Source organism: Mustela erminea, chromosome 13 (genome assembly GCF_009829155.1).
Source record: "Mustela erminea isolate mMusErm1 chromosome 13, mMusErm1.Pri, whole genome shotgun sequence".
Lineage (NCBI taxonomy): Eukaryota > Metazoa > Chordata > Mammalia > Carnivora > Mustelidae > Mustela > Mustela erminea.
The window spans coordinates 70558508-70582215 of NC_045626.1; the positions used below are offsets into that span (position 1 = coordinate 70558508).

At 48.2% G+C, this 23708-nt stretch overlaps 1 protein-coding gene across 9 annotated transcripts in view; it reads right to left on the minus strand.

Annotated features, from left to right (window-relative positions):
• EMID1 (EMI domain containing 1) overlaps positions 1-23708 on the minus strand; it is a 44642-nt gene that overhangs the window by 2302 nt on the left and 18632 nt on the right. For 2 of the 9 annotated variants that reach the window (XR_004278283.1, XM_032311390.1), the window contains exons 7-15: positions 23606-23656; positions 23433-23522; positions 22509-22655; positions 21417-21506; positions 21220-21272; positions 20679-20741; positions 20539-20583; positions 7558-7602; positions 1692-1782 (exon numbers count right to left, since the gene is read on the minus strand). Coding sequence is in view for 8 of the 9 variants with exons in the window: in XM_032311390.1 (XP_032167281.1) it covers positions 1692-1782; positions 7558-7602; positions 20539-20583; positions 20679-20741; positions 21220-21272; positions 21417-21506; positions 22509-22655; positions 23433-23522; positions 23606-23656 (675 nt within the window). In the remaining variant the exon portion in view is untranslated. Of the gene's footprint in view, positions 1-336; positions 415-1691; positions 1783-2701; positions 2787-7557; positions 7603-20538; positions 20584-20678; positions 20742-21219; positions 21273-21416; positions 21507-22508; positions 22656-23432; positions 23523-23605; positions 23657-23708 lie in introns of those variants that run through there. The other 7 variants (XM_032311389.1, XM_032311395.1, XM_032311391.1 and 4 more) reach the window with 7 other exon arrangements.

A 23708-nucleotide genomic window follows, 5' to 3' on the forward strand; every position in this document is an offset into this window, starting at 1 on the left:
AAAGGGCTGGATTTAAATCCCCCAGCCCAGTGGGCTGGATGTGTGACAGCTGTTACTGCCTCATTATTGATTATAACCTAAACATGAGCCCAATCTGGATCTTTAGTTAGCGCCTGCTGTGTACGATGGACAATGGGGAAAGTTCCTTCTTTGCTCCCTTCCCCCCCTCCCCTCCCCTTCCAGGTCAAGACTCAAGCTGGCTTGTGGGGTCACTCGCCCAGGCTGGTGGCCACAGTGAGTGGGCGTGACCACCTCAGGTGACCAGCACTCCCTCCCTGGGCTGCTGGATAGAGGCGACTAGAGAGAAGACGGGCTACGGGTCCAAGGCTACAGTCCCTTCTGGCTCCTCTCCCAGTCCTGAGAGGTGGTGAGGGACACCTGAAAAAGCCTGGGATTTGGTCCTTGAGCCCTGATCTGCAAGAGGGGGAGGAGGTCTGGGAGGTGGTCACTGATGTTTTGGAAAAGATCGAGAACGCCCCGTGGCAAGGTGGGAGGAGCTTGGGAAGCAGACCCCATACTCCTTCCAGCCTCCAGGGCTTTGTCCACACAGGGCTCTCTGTCGGGGCTGCCCTTTCTATCTTCCGCTCACACACACACACTCTTAAGGATCTTCCGTGACCAGTCCCAGGGTCCCGTCTGCTGGGAAGACTTCCCCCTGCCACAGCTGGAGGCAATGGCCACTCACTCACATCCTCTGGTGCTCCTGTCGCCCATGGCCCTCATCTCTGTAGACCCCGAGGATTCCCCTTCACTTGATGGGCCCAGAGTGTCCCCCCTGACCTGGCACTCCTCGGCAGGTGTGCCCTACAGTTTTGCTGAATAAAGGCGGCTTGGTTGTCATCCTTGCCCTCCTTTCTCCTTGGGGACTCAGTTTTCTCATCTGTAAAATAGATGTGAAGTTGGACCTGATGTCCCAGGCCTTTGTGCGCTGATGTGCTAGGATTGGGCTGTGGGATGGGGTGGCTGGAGGGGAGAGGAGGGCGGCCGTGGGGGCCTCTTCGCGGGTAGGTGAGGACCGGAGCTCAGCCCTGAGAGCAGATAATCTCTGCCTCTCTCCACGACCATCTACGGGCTCCGGTTTAATGGGGGAGAACCTTAGCCCCACTGTGAAAAGCCAGGCATGGGGAGGGGTGCTGCGCACTTGGCGTCTTATCTCCTTCCGTGTCTTCTACCTCCTTTCAAAAGCCTTCTCAAACCGGGGCTTGCCAGATTCTCTAGCCTCAGCTGTCACTCCCTAGCAACCTCACAGAACAGCCTAGCCTCTTGGCTTTGGCTTGTATTGTTCCTCTGCCTGTTTACCAATGATCATCCTTGCTCTTCAGGTTCATTTAGAGGATACCTCCTCCAGGAAGCCCTCCCAGACATGTCCTCCCCCACACACCCTAGCCCGGGGCCGGGGCTCTTCTGTGCTCTCAGCACTCGCTCCACACCACGATGTTCCTCACCCCGGGTTTAACAGTTCCAGGGTGACCCCTGTGCCCCTGCACCCTACACTCCCTGAGAACAGGAACAGGTCTGTCTGATCTGGGAGCTTGTGCCAGCAAGGAGTCAGGCACCGTCTGTCTGTCTGCTGGCTGGCTGGAAGGACTAGAGGAGTGTCTGCTGGTCTGGGGCCACCAGTAGGAGATGACTTATGTGTCCCTGGGCCCTTCCTGGAAGGGGCCACCCCTACCTGCCCGCCCTGCCATTACCTGGCCAGATGATGGCTTCCAGCAGGGTGACTCGTCTGGCCAGGAGCTCCAGCTGAGCCTGCTGCTGCAGGAAGCTCTGTAAGCTAGGAGCCTGATGGGAGATCAAGAAGAGCGACGGTGCGAGTCCGGCCTCCGAGGGCTGGGCCGGGGAGCCTAGGGGGGCGGTGTAGGGGACAGGCACCAGCCGGCTTCGAGGCAGACCACCGGGTGTGAGTCTCTACTGAGACCTCAGTCTCCCCTTGTGAGTGGGGGCAGGGTTCCTCCTCTGACTGGCTCCTCAAGTGAGCAGATGAGTGGCGACATTGGTGGGTAAGGGCCTGGGGTGGGGGTCTGGCTCTTTCCGACCCATAAAGGGACCTGCAGGGTGGGTTAACAGAAGGGGACCTGCAGCTGTAAGGGAGATACTTGGGGCCAGGAAGACCTGCCCTATGAGAGCCTCTGGGGGCCTCTGGGGGAGGGGAGGTTGGAAGTAGTGGGGAAGCCTGGCTTCGTCACCCACAGTCCCCTGTGCTTCTGGAGCCTAGCCCTGTGACCTGTTGTTCTGTGGACTTGGGAGACTGGCTTGCTCTGTTACCCACGATTTATGGAGAGCTGAATGAAGCCTTACTTTGTGACCTGTGACCCCCTGCTCTGCTGCAGTCTGGCCCGGTTACCCACAATCCCCTGCTGGTCTGGAATTTGGCTCCATTACCACTAATTTCTTCCAAACTCAAAATCTATCACCTCTGCTTTCCCTGTAGGCCTTGAAACCACATTACCCACAATGCTCGGAGGCCCAGGTCTGGCCACTGAGGTGGGGGGCCCAGGTCTCTGGGGTCCCCTTTTCACCTGTGGAGGAGGGACCAGCCATCAAGGGATGGGTGGTCTTGCTCTCTCAGGTCCTCCCCAGCCTGGGGCAGGCACCTTCTCCAGCCTCACGGCTGGGTCCAGGCAGCTCCACCCCCAGAGGGCCTGGGGAAGGCTAGTGGGTGGGGGCTGGGCTGTCTGTCCGTCTGTCTGTCTCTACTCACCATAGAGCCCAATCATTGTTTCCAAGATTAAAACCCTCTCAGCTAAAATCTTCAAAGCCTCGCGTAGTTGGTGCAACCCCTCCCCCTGCGGAGGAAAGAGACAGATGCAGCCGTGAAGGGGGTAAGGGAGGGGACCCTGCAAAGCTTGTTGGTGGCCCATGCCCCACCCTGGACATGCACCTGCAGCCCACACCACCGGCCACAGCCCAGGGCCCGCGGACAGCCAGGACAAGACCAGGAGGGAACAGGGGCATGGGGGCGGGGCAAGACAGGTGGAAGCAGCCCCCTCGGTAAGTCCTGATGGGTTCCAGCTGGCTGCTCTCTGCCCACACCCCTGCACTGGCGGCAGGGGGTTGCAGATCCACAGGGGCTGCGCTGCTGTCCCAGAGCCTGCCTTGGATGGCTGTCACTGGGTATCCCTGAATCTCTGGTGCCTCACACCTGCATGGTTCCTGCCCCATCCCTGGGCCACCTGCATTCTCATTTACTTAACAGTCTTTCAACGGAGTCCCTTTTTGCCTTAATACTACGTTAATTTCACTCTAATGAATTCCATCAGTGCGAACAGGCTACTCACGGATGTCCTTTCCATTCACATCAAAATGAATACGCACAAGTAAAATGAGAAAACGTGGCATCACTTTTGGGAAGTTGGGCTCAAAAATGGAAAAGCTGAGGCTCAGGCCCAGGTGTCCACTCCCCAGCCCTTCTCACTTTGGGCTCCTCCCTACCTGGGCTCTGCCTATTTAAAATCCATATTCAGCATGTCTTGGGATCAGGCCCCCAGCCCCACCCTCCCTTCTAAGCAGTATCTCAGGGTCTGCAGTCCCAGGCCCAGGGATGTGGCAGTGCCCCCCCCCCCCCAACCCCGCAACAGTGTCAGCTGGCACTCCGGCCAGCCTTCACCTTGACTTCCAATTTGTCTGTCTGTCCTTTCCTTCCCACGGACTGGCTGAACCTCCACACTCCCTCACCTCTTCCTCTTTCCTAGCCCAGACTAAAGCTATTTCTGGAATGTTGATATCTGAATTCCAACAGAGCACCAGGACAGCAAATAGAACTATTCCAGTCCTGACATATCTGGGAGTCTCTCTCAGCGTCCTTTACTTAGTACAGACTAATTGAAGGGATTGGGGCAGACTATGCTACAGCAGAAACCCACCCTTTAGGGTTCACCAAAACATCTAACAACTGAGAGTCCGCCAAACGTGTCCATGAGACTGCTGTGGCGTTGCTGGGACTGTCCATTACAACCCAGCTGTCCTGTCCACATCACCAGTTTAGGGCTGCCCTCAGGCCACTAACTGGCCACTGCAGCCTAAGGGTCACAGGGTCACCATGGGCCACACCAAAGTAATCCCTCTTCAAGTATTACAAGAGCAGGATCTAAAAATGGATGACCTTCAAAAATTACACTAAGCCACTCTGGGCGTGGACGGTGGGGACAAGCTGACACCATGAATGTCCAGGTAAGTGTAATAAGAGGGCGTCGGCTAGAGCTCCTGCCAAGAGCATTTAACTGCCTCTCATCACCAGGAAACAACCAGACAAATCTAGATGGCGGAATACTCGCAAAAAGACAAAGTCAAGAGGAAGAAGAAAAGGACAGGGACTGTTCTACATTACAAGGCACTAGAGATGTAACAATCAAGTGCAATACATGAGTGTTGATTAAATCTTAGATTAAATTAAAAACAAACAAACAAACAAACAAACAAACAGCTAAGGGGTGCTCAGGTCATTATCCCAGGGTTCTGGGATTGAGCCCTGTGTTGGGCTCTCTGCTCAACAGGGAGTCTGCTTCTCCTCCTACCCCTCCCTACTGCTAGTACTCTCCCCCCGTCTCTCAAATAAAATCTTAAAAAACAAAAAAGAAAATTAAAGGAAACTGTCAAAGTTCCGTTATTTGGATCCCTTCCAAGATGGGTGGCCTGTTGTTTGCACTGATAACATCCCAGTCCCCTCCCAGCCTGGACTGAGTGTCCAGGGCCTGCTGGACACCCCCCCACCCAGCACCTCCACTCAGCTTTAATACAGCTCCCATTTTCCCTGGACAGAACCCAGTGGCGCTGCTTCTCTGGGCTCTCTACTGTAAAGGTTGCCTGAACTGCTTGCTCCCCCTCACAGTCAAACCAGCACCACAAATCGCTTAGTCCATGGACAGCCATCCGTCCTCACCATCCCCCTTGCCGGTTCCAGCCCCCAGAATCACTTGCCAGAATGACCACAACAGACTCCCTTCTGGCATCTCTGTTTCTGATTCTCCCGTGTTGCCCCCCTTCTCCCATCCATCCTTCACAAGGCAGTCAGATGAACTGTTTGCAAATGAAAATCTGACTGTGTCCCTTCCCTGCTGTTAAATAATTCAGTGACTCCCCACTGTCCATAGAACCAAGTTCAAATTCCTCAATATGGCCGCCTAAGTCCTGAAAGCCTGTTTGACTTCTGTCTCACCCCCTGACTGTCACATGGTACCATGCCAGGTATCAGCAGCTCCTCGAATACCCCAGGATTACGCCAGCCCTAAGGCCTTTGAACATGATGCTCAGCCTGAATACCTTTGTTTGGTTGACACACCCTTCAGGCCTTAGCCCCCATCTCCTCCTCCAAGAGAATGCCAGATCCTTCCATCACAGCTGAGCTCCCTCAGTCCTGTTGCCGCTGGTTACTGGTCTGTTCTCCCCTCCCACTGTGACCACATTAAGAGTGGGGACTGTGTCCAAATCATGTCTATATGCCTGGCACCCACCGAGGAGGGGCGGGTTTCCCCAGTTCTGGGATATTAACATCCTGGGCTTCAGTTCCAGCTCTGCCAACAATTTGCTCTGCGGAGTTGGGCCTCAGTTTTTCCTGTCTGAATGAGGGGTACAAACTTTGGTCTAGATGGGCTGGTTCATCTCAGTCACTCTGGGGGTAGTACCTGCAGTTCATAGTCAAGACCACTGGGTGTCACTGCTGAGCCACAGTTGGGCCAGTGGTTCAGGTTTTCCAGGGGGTTGGTAGGTGGAGAGAAGCCCCCTCAGGCCCCTTCCCCACACTGGACCTCATGCCCACCTACCCCCAAAAGAGCTGGTCCCCCAGTCCCCAAAGCCTCATGCTGACCCCAGCCCAGCAGGCCCCCCTCAGGCATGTGGCAAGCAGGGGCAGAAGTACAGGTGGGCGTCGGGGAGGCAGGAGGATGGGAAAGGGCCCTGCTACCTCTTGGGCAGCCTGTCCCACAAGGTGGTCCTGAGTTCAGGGCCTGGGTTGGGACAGTTCAGGCATCTGTTCTCCTCTTGGAATCCCATGCAGGAATGGAGCTGCATAGTCTAACTCAGCCTCATGTCACCTTTCCTACCTCTCCTGGGCTGAATAGGGAAACAAGTTCCCAGGCTGGAAATGGCCAGTGAAGGGACCTAGGGGATGGACAGGGCTGGGCTCACATGGGTCTGCCTGCCTTCAGCCCAGCTTGTGCCCATACTGGCAGTGTGCTTAAGAGGTTCTGGAACCATGAGGGGTTGAAGGGGGGTGTGGGGAGTAGAGTGAGTGTGGGAGGCTGGGAGAGGCTTGCCAGAGAGGTAGCAGGGCCCCCGAAGTCATGGGAAGACACAGGGAAGGGCTCGTGCAGGGTGAGGGGCTCCCACGGCTGTATCCATCACTGACCCCACAATCAGGAACAGAGAGGGCAAGGCAGGCTCTGGGTGCATCCCATGTCCTCAGTTACAAGTGCTTGCTGGTAAGTAGGGCACCCCAGCCAGACTGCACCAGGGAGGGGGCAGGGGAAAGGGAGGCCTGATACCAGCCTTCTGAATAGCTTCCCAGCTTTCTCTCCTGTGAGGGGGGGCTGCCCTACCCCACCCATTTTCCAAATGTCTAGGTCACAATGGTTTCCAAGTCCTGCACTGTGGGACTTTCGGACCTCCCCTTCCATGCATCTCTTGGGTGGGCAGATTTCTAGGCCTAGGAACTCATTCACTGCAACTATCTCCAATGATTGTAAAGGTTTCTAGGACCCCGCATGTGGTTTCTCTGTCCCCTTTCTCATATATGCTATGTCTCCTCTGTTTGTGAGTTTCTAGGCCTGCCTTCTCAATCTTCATGGGTTTCCTATTGTGTATTGTGGTTTCTAGATCTCCTCATTTCATTTTCAGTGGTTCTTCTATGCAATGATAGTTTCTAGGCCTCTCCTCCCTCTCCCCATGGCTTCCCTATGTATATGATGGTGTCTGGGACCTTGTATTAATTATAGCTCTTTTGAGAATAGTGGAGTCTAGGTCTCCTGACCTCATTTACCATGTACAATGTAATCATAATGGTTGTGGGCCTCCCTTCCCATGATCCATGGATTTCCTAGGTGTACAGTGGTATCTAGGTCCCTTACCCCTTTTCCAACAGGGTCCCAGTGTACCTCACTGTGTCAATGCCTCCCTCCTGATGCTTCACAGCTTTCTCAAGGCCCCCTGTCCCATTGTTACGTGTGGACATGGTATTCATGCTTCCCTTTCTTCTGCAGGCAGAGCAGAAGCCGAAGCCCTTCCTGGGAAGGGGCCATGGAGGTAGAAGGTACAGTCTGGACTGGGTCAGCCCAAACCACCCAGGAGGAATGGGCAGGGTCACCCTGGCTTGGCAAGGCCACTGAAAGAAGGCGGAGACAGGGACGAAGACAGAGACAGAGAGCGTGGGGCCTGCTGATAAGGCTGGTCCTGCCTGGCTGAGAGGGACACGATGGGGACTGGGCCAGAGTGGAGATCTGTCAAGACTCCCTCCTGGGAGCCCGGGTGGCAGTGGGGATTTAGAGGAGCCCCTATCCCCAATGATCTCCTGAGTGCCCAGGGCAGGGAGGCGCAGTAGGAGGTCTGGGCTCGGCTGGAGCTTACCCAGTGGCTCTTCTCCCCAGGGTCTCCTTTGGGGCCAGGTTCTCCCTGCAAGGAGAGACCGAGGTAGAGGTAATGAGAGAGGGAAGGAGGAAGGGAGGCTGGGGAGGGGAGGAGAGGGAGAAAGAGGGAAGGAGACACTAAAAGACTGGGAGAGACTGTGGTTTGTATTGGACTAACCTAAGGTTTTAAAGGCAATGAAACATAATAAAAGAACAGCCAGAAACTGGAGGCTCTTTGACCTTTGAAAGAATTGAACTGCCCTCGGTAAACACACACACACACACACACACACACACACACACACTCTACATACTTGTGGCTTTTCTCCTGAGGGCACACCCCAGCCCTTCAGCCTGGCAAATAGCTCAAACAGGAAGCTTTAGTCTTACAGGGCTGAAGAATCACAGGCTGGAGTTGAGACGGCCAAAGGAGGAGGAAATTGAAAGGAAATCCTAGAAAGCAGGGAGCCACTTAGGGGAGTGAAATCTATATAAATACCCAGCCCCCAATCCTTGGACAGTCCATGAATTACCCATCCTAAAGTCACAAAGCTGAGTCCAACCCTTGCTCTAGACCAAAAATCAACATTCTTCAGAGGAAGATAATAGAGTCCAGATTCTCTTTATTATCTATAGTGTCCAGTATGTAAGTTACTAGGTATGTGAAGAAATAGGAAAACATGACCCACAATGAAGAGAAAAATAAGTCTGTAGAAGTAGATCCATAGCCAACCCAGCTGTTGAAATTAGTAGGCTCAAAGTTGAAAATATCTGTCATATTTGTCATCAAGGAAATGCCCCAAATCAAAATCACAATGAGATATCACCTCACACCTGTCAGAATGGCTAAAATCAACAACACAAGAAACAACACGTGTTGGCGAGGATGAAGAGAAATGGGAACCCTCAGTGCACTGTTGGTAGGAATGCAAACTGGTACGGCCACTCAGAAAACAGTATGGAGGCTCCTCAAAAAGTTAAAAATAGAGCTACCCTATGACCCAGCAATTGGACTGAGTATTTACCCAAAGGATACAAAATTTTAATTCAAAGGGATACATGCACCCTAATGATTATAGCAGCACCATCGAAATAGCCACATTATGGAAACAGCCCAAATGTCTTTCGACTGATGAATGGATAAAGAAGATAGAGTATTGGGACATCTGGGTGTCTCAGACGGTTAAGCATCTGCCTTTGGCTCAGGTCATGGTCCCAGGGTCCTGAGATCGAGTCCCGCATTGGGTTCCCTGCTTGGCGGAGATTCTGCTTCTCCCTCTCCCTCTGCCTCTCCTCCTGCTTGTGCGCTCTCTCTCTCTCTCTCTCTCTCTCAAATGAATAAATAAAATATCTAAAAAGAAAAAAGTTGAAAAAAAAAGATAGTGTGTGTGTGTGTATAAAATGAAATATTACCCAGTCAAAAAAAAGAATGAAATCTTGCCATTTGCCATGACATGGATGGAGCTAGAGAGTATTATGTTAAGTAAGCCAGAGAAAGAAAAACACCATGTGATTTCACTCATATATGGAACTTAAGAAATAAAGGAGCAGGGGCGCCTGGGTGGCTCAGTGGGTTAAAGCCTCTGTCTTTGGCTCAGGTCATGATCTCAGGGTCCTCGGATTGAGCCTTACATAGGGCTCTCTGCTCAGCGGGAAGCCTGCTTCCCTTCCTCTCTCTCTGCCTGGTTCTCTGCCTACTTGTGATCGCTGTCTGTCAAATAAATACATAAAATCTTAAAAAAAAAATAAAGAAAGGAGCAAAAGGAAAAGAGAGAGAGGGAAGCAAACTAAGAAACAGACTCTTAACCATAGAGAACAAACTGATGGTTACCAGAGGGGAGGTAGATGGGGGGGGGATGGGTGGAATTGGCGATGGGGATTAAGGAGGGCATTTGTCATGCTGGCGCCAGGGGACGTGTGGAAGTGCTGAATCGTTATTTGTACACGCCTGAAACTAATATGATGCTGTAAGCTAACGAACTGGAATTAAAAAAAAAAACTAAAAAAATAAAATATCTGTGATAAATATGTTAGCGAATGAAGTGGAATTGGCATAATGGGTGATGAGATGGGGCTTTTCAGATCTGCGGAAATCTTATTTATTTATTCATTTTTTAAAAAAGATTTTATTTATTTATTTGACAGAGAGAGATCACAAGTAGGCAGAGAGGCAGGCAGAGAGAGAGAGGAGGAAGCAGGCTCCCTGCTGAGCAGAGAGCCTGATTCGGGACTTGATCCCAGGACCCTGAGATCATGACCTGAGCCGAAGGCAGCGGCTTAACCACTGAGCCACCCAGGTACCCAGATCTGCGGAAATTTTAGAAAAGCATCAGACCGAAATCCTGCAAATGAAAAGGACTGTACTTGAAATAAAAACTTTGTTAGTGGGGATTAGCAGAAGATTGGCCAGGACAGAATAAAGAAGCGGTTAACTTGAAGATAGTGTACAATGCAACAACTCGAACTGAAGCACGAAGAAGAAAAAAGATTTTAAGAAAAAATTATGGGGGGCGCCTGGGTGGCTCAGTGGGTTAAGCCTCTGCCTTCCGCTCAGGTCATGATCTCAGGGTCCTGGGATCGAGTCCTGCGTTGGGCTCTCTGATTGGCAGGGAGCCTGCTCCCCCCTCTCTTTCTGCCTACTCGTGATCTCTCTTTATCTCTCTCTGCCAAATAAATAAATAAAATCTTTTTTAAAAGAGAGAAAAGAATAAAGAAAAAATAATAGGAGCCTGGGGCACCTGGTTGGCTCAGGTGGAGGAGCACAGGACTCTGGATTTGGGGGGTCATGAGTGATTATTTGAAAAAAAAAAATACTTTAAAAAAATTAACAGAGCCTCGGTAACTCAAGAGAAGGTGTTAGGTAGAACTGAAGTCCTGGAAGGAGAGAAGGTAGCATAGGAACAGAAAAAAGTTGAGGAAATATTAACCAATTTCGTCTCTAAATCTGATGTAAAAACGAAACAAACCAGACTTTTTGTTTCTGGCATGGTGCATGAGGAGCTCAGAAGTTGCCACTCTGTCCTAATAACAAGAAAAATGCCGAACAAATGGAAAATCAACAACGCTTCTTAGAGCCATCAAAGCAGTGAGGTCCCAGGACAAACCACTGCCCCCCCAAACTGCAAAAAGGGGCAGATTGTGATGTACTGAGCAGAAGCCTCCCTGGGAACCAGTGCCAGGTAGAAAAACGTAAACACAACTGACAAGTTGCTGGAGGCCAACTCTCGGTGTGGCCAACTCTGAGAGTTCAACATTCCAGGGGGACCCGGTTTTGGGGGGAATCCCCACATCTGTGAGTTTTACACAGGAGCCCTGTTGTAGAAAAATCTCCTGGCGCTTTCAGCAGCAGGAGGGGGAAAGGAACCATTTTGAAACACTCCAGAGCATTCTGTTGTTCTCAGCAGGGCCTGCTCTCAGGAGAAACTTTTTTTTTACGGGAGCCGAACCTGTTGGGGTCTTTTTTCTTTTTTCTTTTTTTTTAAGATTTTATTTATTTATTTGACAGTCAGAGATCACAAGTAGGCAGAGAGGCAGGAAGAGAGAGAGGGGAGGCAGGCTCCTCGTTGAGCAGAGAGCCCGATGTGGGGCTTGATCCCAGGACCCTGGGACCATAACCTGAGCCGAAGGCAGAGGCCCAACCCACTGAGCCACCCAGGCGCCCCACCTGTTGGGGTCTTATCAGAGCCTCATTGACCTGGGGGAGGGAAATACCCAACTATAGTTGGCTTTAGCCTTCCATGTGTGGGAACAGAAATAGCCCAGCTCAGCTCCCACTTAACCATCTTGTCCCACCTAACTGAGGTGTGAGGGGGTGGGGGGTGGGAACAAAACAAAAAACACTAAAACAAACAAACAAACAAACAGAAAAAAACCAAAAACAAATCTAAGCAGTGCTGCTGAAGTTCACAGTCCAGGGGCATAGGCTTAGGGAAAGACTGAGACCTAACAATAGGACTCCAGGATGCTTCCTCCCCCTGCACACCTAACCACTACATCACTAAAGTCTCTCTACTGCCGTTCCTTTCACCAAGTACATCATGTTTACCTTCCGACAAAAAATAACAAGGTATTCTGTACGCTGCCTTTGGGTTTTGTTGATAGTTTCCTTTGCTGTGCAAAAGCTCTTTTTTTTTTTTAAACACCTTTTTTTTTGAAAATGGCATTTCAAGATTTTTTTTTAAAGATTTTATTTATTTATTTGACAGACAGAGATCACAAGTAGGCAGAGAGAGAGAGGAGGAAGCAGGCTCCCTACAGAGCAGAGAGCCCGATGTGGGGCTCGATCCCAGGACCCTGGGATCATGACCTGAGCAGAAGGCAGAGGCTTTAACCCACTGAGCTATCCAGGCACCCCTCAAGATTTTTTATTTATTTGGGAGAGAGAGAGAGGGAGCACAAGCGAGCTCAAGAGGGCGGTGGTGGGAGGTGCGGCGGTGAGAGGAAGGAGGGGCAAAGGGAGAAGCAGACTTTCCACTGAGCAGGGAGCCTGACTCAGGGCTCGAACCCAGGACCCCGAGATCATGACCTGAGCCGAAGGCAGATGCTTAACTGACTGAGCCACCCAGGCGTCCCTGTGCAAAATCTTTTTATCTTGATGAAGTCTCAATAGTTTTTTTTGTTTGTTTGTTTTCTTTGCCTTTGAAGACGTGTCTGGCAAGAAGTCGCTGCAGCTGAGGTCACAGAGGTTGCTGCCTGTGTTCCCCTCTAAGATTTTGATGGATTCCTGTCTCACATTTAGGTCTTCCACCCATTTTGAACTCGTATGTGGAATTTAAGAAACAAAACAGATGAATGTGGGGGAAGGTAGGGAAAAAGAGAATATAAACAGAGAAGGAGGCCAAACCATAAGAGACTCTTAAGTATAGGAAACCAGGTGAGGGTTGCTGGAGGGGAGATGGTTGGGGGGGAATGGGATAACTGGGGGATGGGCATTAACTGGGGGATGCCATGCCCGTGACAGAATGGGCATGGGGTGTTGTATGCAACTTATGAATCATTGTCTTCTACCTCTGAAACTAATACTCTATATGTTAATTAAATTGAAAGTAAATAAAAAAGTTTAAAAAAATAACAAGGCATACTAGCAGGAAAAAGACACAGTTTTAGAGACTGAGCAAATAATAGGACCAGAGTAAGACATAGCAGAGATGTTGGAATGATCAGACCAGGAATTTAAAAAAACAACTCTATGGGGCACCTGGATGGCTCAGTTAGTTAAGCGTCGGCCTTCGGCTCAGGTCATGATCTTGGGGTCCTGGGATACGGTCCTACAATTGAGCCCCACATCAGGCTCCCTGCTCAGTGGGGAGTCTGCTTCTTCCTCTCCCTCTGCTCCTCCCCACTGCTTGTACGTGCTGTGCTCTCTCTCTCTCTCTCTCTCTCAACTAACTAAATAAATAATCTTTTAAAAAATACTACTATGATTAATATGCTAAAGGCTTTAATGGAAAAAATTGATAACATGCAAGGACAAATGGTAATCCGAGCAGAGAGATGGAAATTCTAAGAATCAAAAATAACTGCTAGATTTTGGTTGGAGGTGCTCTTCATAGAGTCCATTAGCTAAGGGTCATCCCATTCTTCCCAGGCCTCTTAAGAAATGCTTCAATTCTAGCAGAGGCCCTGCTTTCTAGTATCGGGAGCCACCGTCCAGAAATACAAATTCAACAGAATATCAGCCATTTATCTCCCAGACGGTCCCCTTCCTGACATTCTACCTAGAGCAGGAAACAGTACTGAAAACATTACCTGCAGTCACAAGTCCTTCAGTTTCCTGCCAAGATTTCATATTCCCTTAGAGATACCTTTCAAGGAGAAAGTGAGACAGGAGGGGCACATGGGGGACTTCAAAGGCACTGATAAGGTTGTATTTCTTAAGCTTGGTGTTGGGCACATGAATATATGATTTGATATCATTTAGATTTTTCAGGTTAAAAATTATTTGCGTGTATATTTGAAAAAAATGCTGGAGATCAAACACTCGAAACAGAAATGAGGAATGCCTTTGAAGGGCTCATTTGACTGGGCGTGGCAGAGGAAGGAATCTGTGAACTTGAGAATATGACAATTAGAAACTTTCAAAACTGGAAAGCAACGAGAAAAAAAGACTGAAAAAGCAGAACAGAATATCCAAAAATGATGGGACAAGTACAAAAAGTACAACACATGTAATGGGAAGACCAGAAGGAGAAGAAAAAGAAAGGACCAGAAGCAATATTCGAGGGAATAATGACAGGATTTTCCCAAATTGTCAGACACCAAGCCACAGATCCAGGAAGTTCAGAGAGCACCAAGCAGGATAAATGCCCCCCAAAATACTACCCCCTGCGCAGATCATATTTAAACTTCAGAAAATCAGGGGTACCTGGGTGGCTCAGTGGGTTAAAACCTCTGTCTTTGGCTCAGGTCATGATCCTAGGGTCCTGAGATCGAGCCCCGTATTGGACTCTCTGCTCAGCAGGGAGCCTGCTTCCCCCACCCCCATCTCTCTCTGCCTGCCTCTCTGCCTACTTGTGATCTCTGTCTGTCAAATAAATAAATAAAATCTTTAAAAAAAAAAAACTTCAGAAAATCAAAGATAAAAAAGGGTCTTGAAAGGGGCGCCTGGTTGGCTTGGTCAGTAGAGCATATGACTCTTTATCTCAGGGTTGTGAGTTTGAACCCATGTTGGATGTAGAGTTTACTTTAAAAAAAAAGTGTCTTGAAAGAAGCCAGATGAAAAGTCAACTTCTTTAGAGGAGCAAAGATAAGACTTCCATCCAACTTCTCCTCAGAAACCATTCCAGCAAGAAGAGAGCAGAGTGAAATATTTAAAGTGTTGAGAGACTAAAACCATTGACCTAGAATTGTACCCTGTAAAATCATCCTTTAAAAGTGAAGGAGAAAGAAAGATTTGCTCAGAAAAACAAAAACTGACAGAATTTGTTGCCAATAGATCTGCCTTGCAAAGATGTTAAAAGGAATTCTTCAAAGAGAAGGAAGCCATAAGTCAGAACTTGGGATCTACATAATGAAAGGAAGAGCATCAGAGAAGTAATAAATGAAGGCAAAATGCAACATTTGTTTCTCGTATTCTTAACTGATCTGACAGAAAATACTTTGCTCAAAATGATAATACCAACTATGTAATTATGTAGGCTTCGCATGTGTGTGTATGTGTATATATAGATATCCTTACATGTAACTATATATGAGTGAAATGAATGACAGCAATGATATAAGGAAAAGGAGGGAAAAATGGAGAATATTTTATTATAAGGTTTTTGTACCATAAGGTATTTGCAAGTAGAGGTGGGTTAGTTGTAAATGTATATTGCAGACTTCGGGGAAAACACTACAAAAACTGAAAAAGGGAGATGCCTGGGTGGGTCAGTCGGTTAAGGGTCTGCCTTTAGCTCAGGTCATGATCCCAGAGTCTTGGGATCAAGTCCCATGTCCGGCTCCTTGCTCAGCCGGGAGCCTGCTTCTCCCTCTGCCCCTTCCCCTGCTCATGTTCTCTCTCTCTCTTACTCTCTCTCTCTCAAATTGAAAAAATCTTAAAAAAAAAAAAAGTGAGGGCACCAGGGTGGGCTCAGTTGGTTAAGCCACTGCCTTTGGCTCAGGTCATGATCCCAGAGTCCCAGGATCAAGTCCTGCATTGGCACCCCCAGCTCCACTGGGAGACCGCTTCTCCCTCTGACATCCTCCCCTCTCATGCTCTCACTCTCTCTTTTTAATAAATAAATAAAATCTAAAAAAAAAAAGTGAAAAAGGAAGTACAACTGATAATGCTAAGAAAGGAGGAAAGTAGAATTATATGAAATGAATTAAAACTGCAAAAGGCTGAAAATCTGTAGAAGAAAAATAGGAACAAAGAATAAGAGCAACAAATAGAAGACAGTAAAAAATAGGGTAAATATTAATTTAATAATCCCTTTAAATTTCAATAATTTAATAAATTTCTTTATTTTTTAACTTTTTTAAAAAAAACTTATTTTTCAGTAGTCTCTACAACCAACATGGGGCTCGAACTCACAACTCTGAGATCAAGAGTTGCACGCTCCACTGAATGAGCCAGCCAGATGCCCCTAAATGTCAATGGTTTAAATACACCAGTTAAAAGTCAAGGATTGTCAGAGTGGGTAAAAAACCAAGACCCAACAGTATGTTGTCTAGAAGAAGCCCACTTTAAATATAAAGACACAGGGCACTTGGGTGGCTCAGTGGGTTAAGCCTCTGCCTTCGGCTGAGGTCATGGTCTCAGGGTCCTGGAATTGAGCCCCGCATTGGGCTCTCTGCTTGGCAGGGAGCCTGCTTCCCCCTCTCTCTCTGCCTGCCTCTCTGCCTGCTTGTGATCTCTCTCTCTTTCGCTGTGTCAAATAAATAAAATCTTAAAAAAAAAAAAAAGACACATATAAAGCCAAGGGATGGAAAAAGATATACCATACTAGCACTAACCAGAGCAGACAGAGTAGACTTCGGAGAAAGTAAAATTATCATGGATAAAGGGCGGGGGCAATACAAAATGATGAAAGGATCAGTACTCCATGAAGGCAGAACAGTCCTTAATGTGTATATGCCTAACAACAGGGCCTCAAAATATACAAGCCCAAAACTGATAGAACTGCAAAGAGAAATATAGGAATCCACTGTTACAGTTGGAAACTCTGATATCCTCTGCCAGAAATGGACATATACAGTTAGGCAGAAAATGAGAAAGAACATAGTTGAAATCAGCAACACCATCAATCAACTGGATACAATTGATGTCTATAGACCATTTCATCCAATAACAGATTACACATTCTTCTCAAGCTTACATGGAACATTCTGGGCCATAAAATATATCTCAATGAATTTCAAAGAACTAGAAATCATACCATGCATGTTCTTAGACCATAATGGAATTAAACTAGAAATTAATAGCAGAAAGGTAACTGGAAACTCCCCAAATATTTGGAAATTAAACAATAGACTTCTAAGTAACACATGGGTCAAATAAGAAGTCTCAGGAGACATTTTTAGATATTTTGAATGACATAAAAATAAAATGGCAACTTATCAAAATTTGTGGAAAGTATCAAAAGCAATGCGTAGATGGAAATTTATTGCACTGAATGCATATGTTAGGAAAGAAGAAAGATCTAAAATCAATAATCTAAGCTTTGACCTTAGAAAAGTAGAAAAAAGGAGAATAAATTAAATCCAAAGTAAGTAAAATAAAAGAAACAATAGAAACTAGAGCAGAAATCAATGAAATTGAAAACAGGAAATCAATAGGGAAAACCAACAAAACCAAAAGCTAGTTCTTTGAGAAAAAAAAAAATCAATAAAACTGACAATCTCCTAGCCAGGATAATTAGAAGAGAAAAAAGAGAAAAATAGATCAACAGAACAGAACAGAGAGCCCAGAAATAGAAATCAAATTAAACTGATCTTTGATAAAGAAGCAAGACAATGCAATAAAGCAAAGATAATCTTTTTCATAAATAATGCTGGAACAACTGGACACTCACATGTAAAACAAAAAAATGAAGAAATTATACCAATTCTTTACAATTTCAGAGGATAGAAGCGGGAGAACACACCCTAACTCATTCTATGAGGCTAGTGCTACCCTAATACCAAGACTAGACAAAAGTACAAGAAAGGAAAAGAGATATTGAGGGGCGCTTGGGTAGCTCAGTGGGTTAAGCCGCTGCCTTCGGCTCAGGTCATGATCTCAGGGTCCTGGGATCGAGTCCTGAATCGGGCTCTCTACTTAGCAGGGAGCCTGCTTCCCTATCTCTCTCTCTCTGCCTGCCTCTCTATCTACTTGTAATTTCTCTCTGTCAAATTAATAAATAAAAAAATCTTTAAAAAAAAGAGATATTGAAAGATCAATATCATCTCATAGATGCAATATTCTTCAACAAAATTTAGCAAATGGAATCTAAGATGTATAAGAAGAATTATATACCATGACGAAGAGGGATTTACTACAGTATGTATGTATATATGTGCATGTGTGTGTGTGTATTTTAAATATTTTATTTATTTATTTGACAAACAGGGATCACAAGTAGGCAGAGAGGCAGGCAGAGAGAGAAGAAGGGAAGCAGGCTCCCCGTTGAGCAGAGAGCCCGATGTGGGGCTCAATCCCAGGACCCTGGGATCATGACCTGAGCTGAAGGCAGAGGCTTTAACCCACTGAGCCACCCAGGCACCCCATGTATGTGTGTATATATAATGGAACATTATATATCCTTTAAAAAAAAAAGGAGATTTTCCCATTTGCAACAACATGGATGACCCTGGAGGGCATTATTCTAAGTGAAATAAACCAGACAGAGGAAGACAAATACTGCATGATATTACTTCTATGTGGAATCTTAAAAAAAAAAGAAAGAAAGAAAGAAAGAAAAAAGATTGAACAGATAGAAACAGAAACACAGTAGATTTCCAGGGTCTGGGGCAGGGGATGAGGAATGGGGAAAGGTTGGTAAAGGAATACCAACTTTCAGTTATAACATGACGAAGTTCTGAAGATTTAACATAGAGTATGGTGCCTGCAGTTGATGATAGTGTGTTGTGTAAATGAAATTTGCTAAGAGGGTAAATCTTAACTGTTCTTACCACATATGAATACACACACACACACACACACACACACACACACACACACTGTATTCCTTACAGAAAAGATTCTTACGAAACTAAATATACTCTAAGATCCAGCAATTGCACTCACTGGCATTTACCCAAATGAACTGAAAACATGTCCACACAAAAATCTGCATGTGGATGTTTCTTCAGAACTGCGCAAACTTGGAAGCAACCAAGATGTCTTTGAGTAGGCGAATGGATAAATTGTGGGACATATGATGGAATATTATTTACAGCTAAAAAGAAATGAGTTTATCGAACTGTGAAAAGACACGGAGGAAACTTAAATGCGTATTAGTGAGAGGAGAGGGATGAATGGGCGGAGCTCCAAGGATTTTTAGGTCTGCGGAACCACTCTGTATAACATGACAATGGTGGGTACAGAACAGCATTCATCTACCAATACCATGGAATGTACAACACCAAGAGGGAACTCTTGTGTAAATTATGGACTTCAGGTGACAATGTGTCATTGTGGATTCAATTGTACCAAATGTGCCATTGTACGTGAGATGTTGATAGTGGGAAAGGCTGTGCATATGTGAGGACAGGGAAGATATGTGAATCCTCTGTACTTTCTGCTCAATTTTTCTTGAACCCCCCAAAGTGCTGTAGAGATAATTTTATCAATTAGATAAAAAAACAACCAACCAAAACAACATTCTCAGCAACCTTGCTGATCTAGGAATCCTAGCAAACCCAAAGAAGGATAAACACAAAATCATACGCAACTACATCATTATCAACCTGTTGAAAACCAAGAGTAAAGAGAAAATCTTAAAAGCCAAAGGAAAAAAGACGTAGTACATACAGGAGAACAACAAGAACCACAGCCAGTTTCTCATGAGAATTTGTCATTTCCTACATCAGCCAGAAGACCATGGAACAATATCTTTAAAAGTGCTAAAAGGGAGGAAAACCGCCAAACTCTCATTTTATATTCAGCTGAAAATATCTTTTTGTTTTTTAAAGATTTTATTTATTTATTTGACAGACAGTGATCACAAGTAGGCAGAGAGGCAGGCAGAGAGAGAGGAGGAGGAAGCAGGCTCCCCATTGAGCAGAGAGCCCGACGCGGGGCTCGATCCCAGGACCCTAGGATCACGACCCGAGCCAAAGGCAGAGGCTTTAACCCACTGAGCCACCCAGGCACCCCAGAAGACAGTTTTAGATAAAAGCGGGGAGGACTCATTGCCAGCAGACCCATACAGGCAAAGCTAAAGGATGTTCTTTAGGCTGAAGACAAATGATACCAGATGGAATCTGGAGCTACAGGAAATCGTTAGAAATGATAACTATATCAGTAGATATGAATGACTATTTTCCTAACTTGTTTCAAAGTCAATTGTTTAAAGCAATAACAACAATGTATTGTGGGGATCATAACAAATGCAAAAGTGAAATGAATGACAGTGATAGAGCAAGGTGAGAAGGGGGCAAATTATACAGTTGAAATATTCCTATTTATACATGAAGTGGTATAATATTAATTCAAGCAAATTGTGATAAGTCAAGGATGCCTATCGTTATCCTTAGAGCAACCGTGAAAAATAACACAAAGTCATAGAGATAAAATGGGGCTGTAGACAGTACTCAGTCTAAAAGAAGACAGGAAAAAGGGAAAAAAATTAAAAGATGGGGTCAAGAGAGCCCAAATCGCAAGATGGTGGGATGGTTGACTTAAATGGAACCGTATCAATAACTCTACATATCATTAAAGGTAAGTGAACTCAACAGTCAAGACTGTTTAAAAAATAAGCCCCGAGTATATGCTGTTAACCAGAGATAGACTTTGAATAGAAAGACAGAGGAAAATAGAAATAAAAAGAATAAAAATAGAAAGGAAAAGGACTGAAAAAGATATACCAATGCAAATGCTGAAAATAAGAAAGTTGGTGTGTTTAATTTAGTATCAAAGCAGAATGCAAGGAGTATCACTAGAGAGAAAGATATTAATTTCATAAGGTTGACATTAGAATCCTGAACATGTATGCACCTAAAAACAAAGCTTCAAAACACACTAAGCAAAAACTGACCAAATTGAAGGGAGAAATAGACAAATCTACAATCATAGTTGGAAAGACGGAGAGTGAAAGAGAGAAAAATAGAGGGTCAGAGAGACAGAGACAAGGAGGAAAGAGAGGGAAACAGATACAGAGACAAAGAGCCCAAGTGAGGGAGAGGGATGTTACCTGATCCTTAGAGGACCCAGAGACAAGGGACAAGAAAAGAGAGAGAGGCACCATGTCCTGGACGGAGGGAGGGTCGGGAGCTCTGGTTGTGGCGCATGGAGCCAGAGCAGGGGTCTGGACCTGTGGGTTCCTGGAGGGGGTGCTGTAGGGTGGGCAACATCACTCACCCGCTGCCCCGTGGAGCCTTGGGGGCCAGGCTCCCCACGCAGTCCCTGTGTGGGAGGGAGGAGAAGTGAGAAGTCAGCTATTGGTGGGTATGACCCAGGACTTCCCAGAATCCTCCACCAGGGGCTGCCTCAGTACTCACTCTCTCTCCCTTCTCTCCCGGGTGGCCGGAGATTCCTTTGGGTCCAATGGGGCCTGGGGGTCCCTGAGCAATAAGACAGGGCCTCAGTCTTGTGCTGAGGCGGGATGGGGTAGGCAGGGATTTGTAGGGGCAGAGGGGTAGAGGAGGGGGCCTCAGTTTGGCCTGGGCATCTGGGTTCTTTCCCACACTCCCAGTGCCTGGCACACAGCAGTGACTTTGTACAGCTCAGGGTTCAGAGTTATGGCCCTGGAGTCAGAGAGTTTGTGCCCTGACCTGGAAGTTGCTATGTGCTGGCAGCAGCCCTAGGTCAAGAACCTCTATCTTTCTTGGCCACCAAGTGCGGGCAATGCTTGCTTCTCCTTATGTGGACTGAATGAAAAGATTTATGGAAAGTAGTTTGCATATTAAGTGCTCCATAAATGCTTGAATGAATGAATGATGGATGGATGCCTGGATGGATGGACAGATATGTGGACTGATAAGTGGGTGTGTGGATGAATGAATGGAACAGATTAGTGGGAGCAACCGGAGATTTACTCACCATGTGTCCAGGACTCCCAGGGATGCCCATGGGACCAGGAAGTCCAGGGGGACCTGGAATAAGACAGGATGTCCTCAGGACTGAAACAGAGTACAATGCCAGGAAGTCCACCATTCGCTCCCTCCTGAGAGCCACAGCCTTAGGCCCTCTGCCATTTCCCAACCCCACCCTTTACCCTAGACCTGGACTCAACTTACCCATGGGCCCTGGGGGGCCTGGGAGTCCAGATGGTCCCTGGGGCCAGTGGCTGCTAGTCTCAGTGAAGGTGTTGGACAGTAAAGGGTCCCCTGGCAGGGGGGAAAGATGGTGAGTGACCAGGGCTGGGCTTGAGCATGACCGTCAGTCTGTACTTGCCCCTCTGCCAAGCTGACCGTGACTGCCCTGTGGGATAGCCCGCCGTGCGGCTGGGGCTCCTGGACAGCTGCTCTAGGGATGGGGAGAGTGGAGAGTATTGGTCACACAGGACCAGGAGGCAGGGAGACCTGGGCACTAACCCTACCACAGTCTAACTCGTGACATCCAGCAACACTCCAGCTTGCTGAGCCCGTACTGCCACATGTCAGATGGGAACACTAATAAAAGTCACTGTTTACTGACAACCTACTTTGCACTGGGCTTCTGTGGGGGGTGGGTCATGGAGCTCTGGGAGAACTCTACAGTCGCTCTCTCCATTGTACAGATGAGGAAACTGAGGCTTGGGGAAGGAGAAGGAGTGGTGAGATGGAATGAATGGCTGGCTGGGGGAATAAATGAATGGCGCCCAGACATACATCAAAGAAAAGGCACAGGTAGGGATGAACGGGGCACTCCAAGCTCTGACCACTGGCAGCACGCATGGAGGTCAGGCTGGGGACGAGGCGGAGGATACACATCAGGGCCCTCCTGGGCGGAAGGGGCTCTGAGCACAGAACTAGGGAGCGCAGAGCTTATTTCCTGCTGCCAGGCCTGGAGCTTTCCGGTACTCTCAGGGCTGGACCCTGGCCAGCTCCAAGGCTTGGCAGGAGGGCCTGATGCCGGCGGTTCCAAGCACAGGCTCCAGAGGATGCCTGGGTTTGAAGCTGGCCTCCCTCCCCCATGTCCTGGCTATGTGATCACCCCTCTCTTGCCCTCAGTTTTCCTCATCTGAGAACAGAGCAGGACAATGGCATCTGTCAAAAGACTAGGTAACACGTAGCTGACCAAAGGCAAGCCTGGTAAACAGAAGGTAGATAGCAGTGGTATTGGGGTAATGGTTATGCCGGTCTTGTCCTCACCCCCACCATTATTTGACGTGACCCCAGAGGACTTACCATACTGGGGGTTCCAGGTGTGGGGTGGTCCGACAGGGGCTGGGGGCCCAGGGGGCCCAGGAGGCCCTGGTGGGCCTGGAGGTCCCCTCTCTCCAGGGGTTCCCATAGCTCCGGCCTGGCCAGGGCTTCCTGGGGGGCCCTGAGGACCTACAATGGAACCAGGGAGTTGGTGGGTATCTAGAGGCAGGGAGGCCCAAGGGTGGTTGCAAGGAGGCAGGACAAGGCAGCCTGGGGGAGCGGAATAGAAGAGGGCTCCTGAGGCCCCAGGCCCAGGACTGTCCTGGCTCTGACCTCCTTGGCCATCTATCAGAGGGATGGATAACCCTCTTTAGAGGCTTTAGGACAATGGACACTTGGTACTTAGTAGATTCTTAGGAAATGTTGATTTCCAGGATGTTCTCTCCTTTCCCTTCCAGGCTTTCGAATGAGTTGTTCGCTCTACCAGTCTTTGCTCTGCCTTGAAGGTGTCCCCTTCAAGTCATCCTTTAGGCTTCAGCTAAGATGTCACTCCTACCAGGAAGCCCTTCCTACCCCCTACCCAACCCAGGCTGGGTCTCCGCTTATTTCCTTGGGCCTTCCATACCTGCAACATCCCCCAGAAGAACATTGGTCCCATGGTGGGGGGCACTGCTGTTCCTCCTCTGCCTAGGTGCCCCCTTCCCCCCTGGTCTGGGAGCTCCGGGAGGCATGAACTGGTCTGAGCCCACCCCAGTGCCCAGCTCAGAGCCTGCTACGGTAGGTGCCCAGGAAGCATGGGTCCAGTGAAGGCAAAAGAGGGCTTCAGGGAGCCGGGGCGCAAGTGGAGGTGGGTGAGTTGAGACACGAGTGGGTAGAAGGGGCCCAGGCTACCTTTGGCCAACAAAGGGTTCACTGACAGGGCTGAGCTGGGTAGCTGAGGGGAGGGGCAGTGCTGTGGGCACTCACCTGGCGGGCCTCTCATCCCCATTGGGCCTCGGCTGCCAGTGTCTCCCTTGGGACCGGTGGGTCCAGGAAGCCCCTGGACACCAACTCGATCTGGGGGAGAAAGTTCATCAGCTTGGCAGCTCTGGCTTTCCTCTTGCCCTCACTGTGGCCCCAGCACCCCAGCCAGCACCTACCATCTCGAGGGAGCAGTGGGGCCCTCATGTTCTCTCTGGCTCCCGGTAGCCCTGGGGCAAGGGGGTAGGCAGGGGTCAGTGTCATCCAGGGTCCCTGACCCCA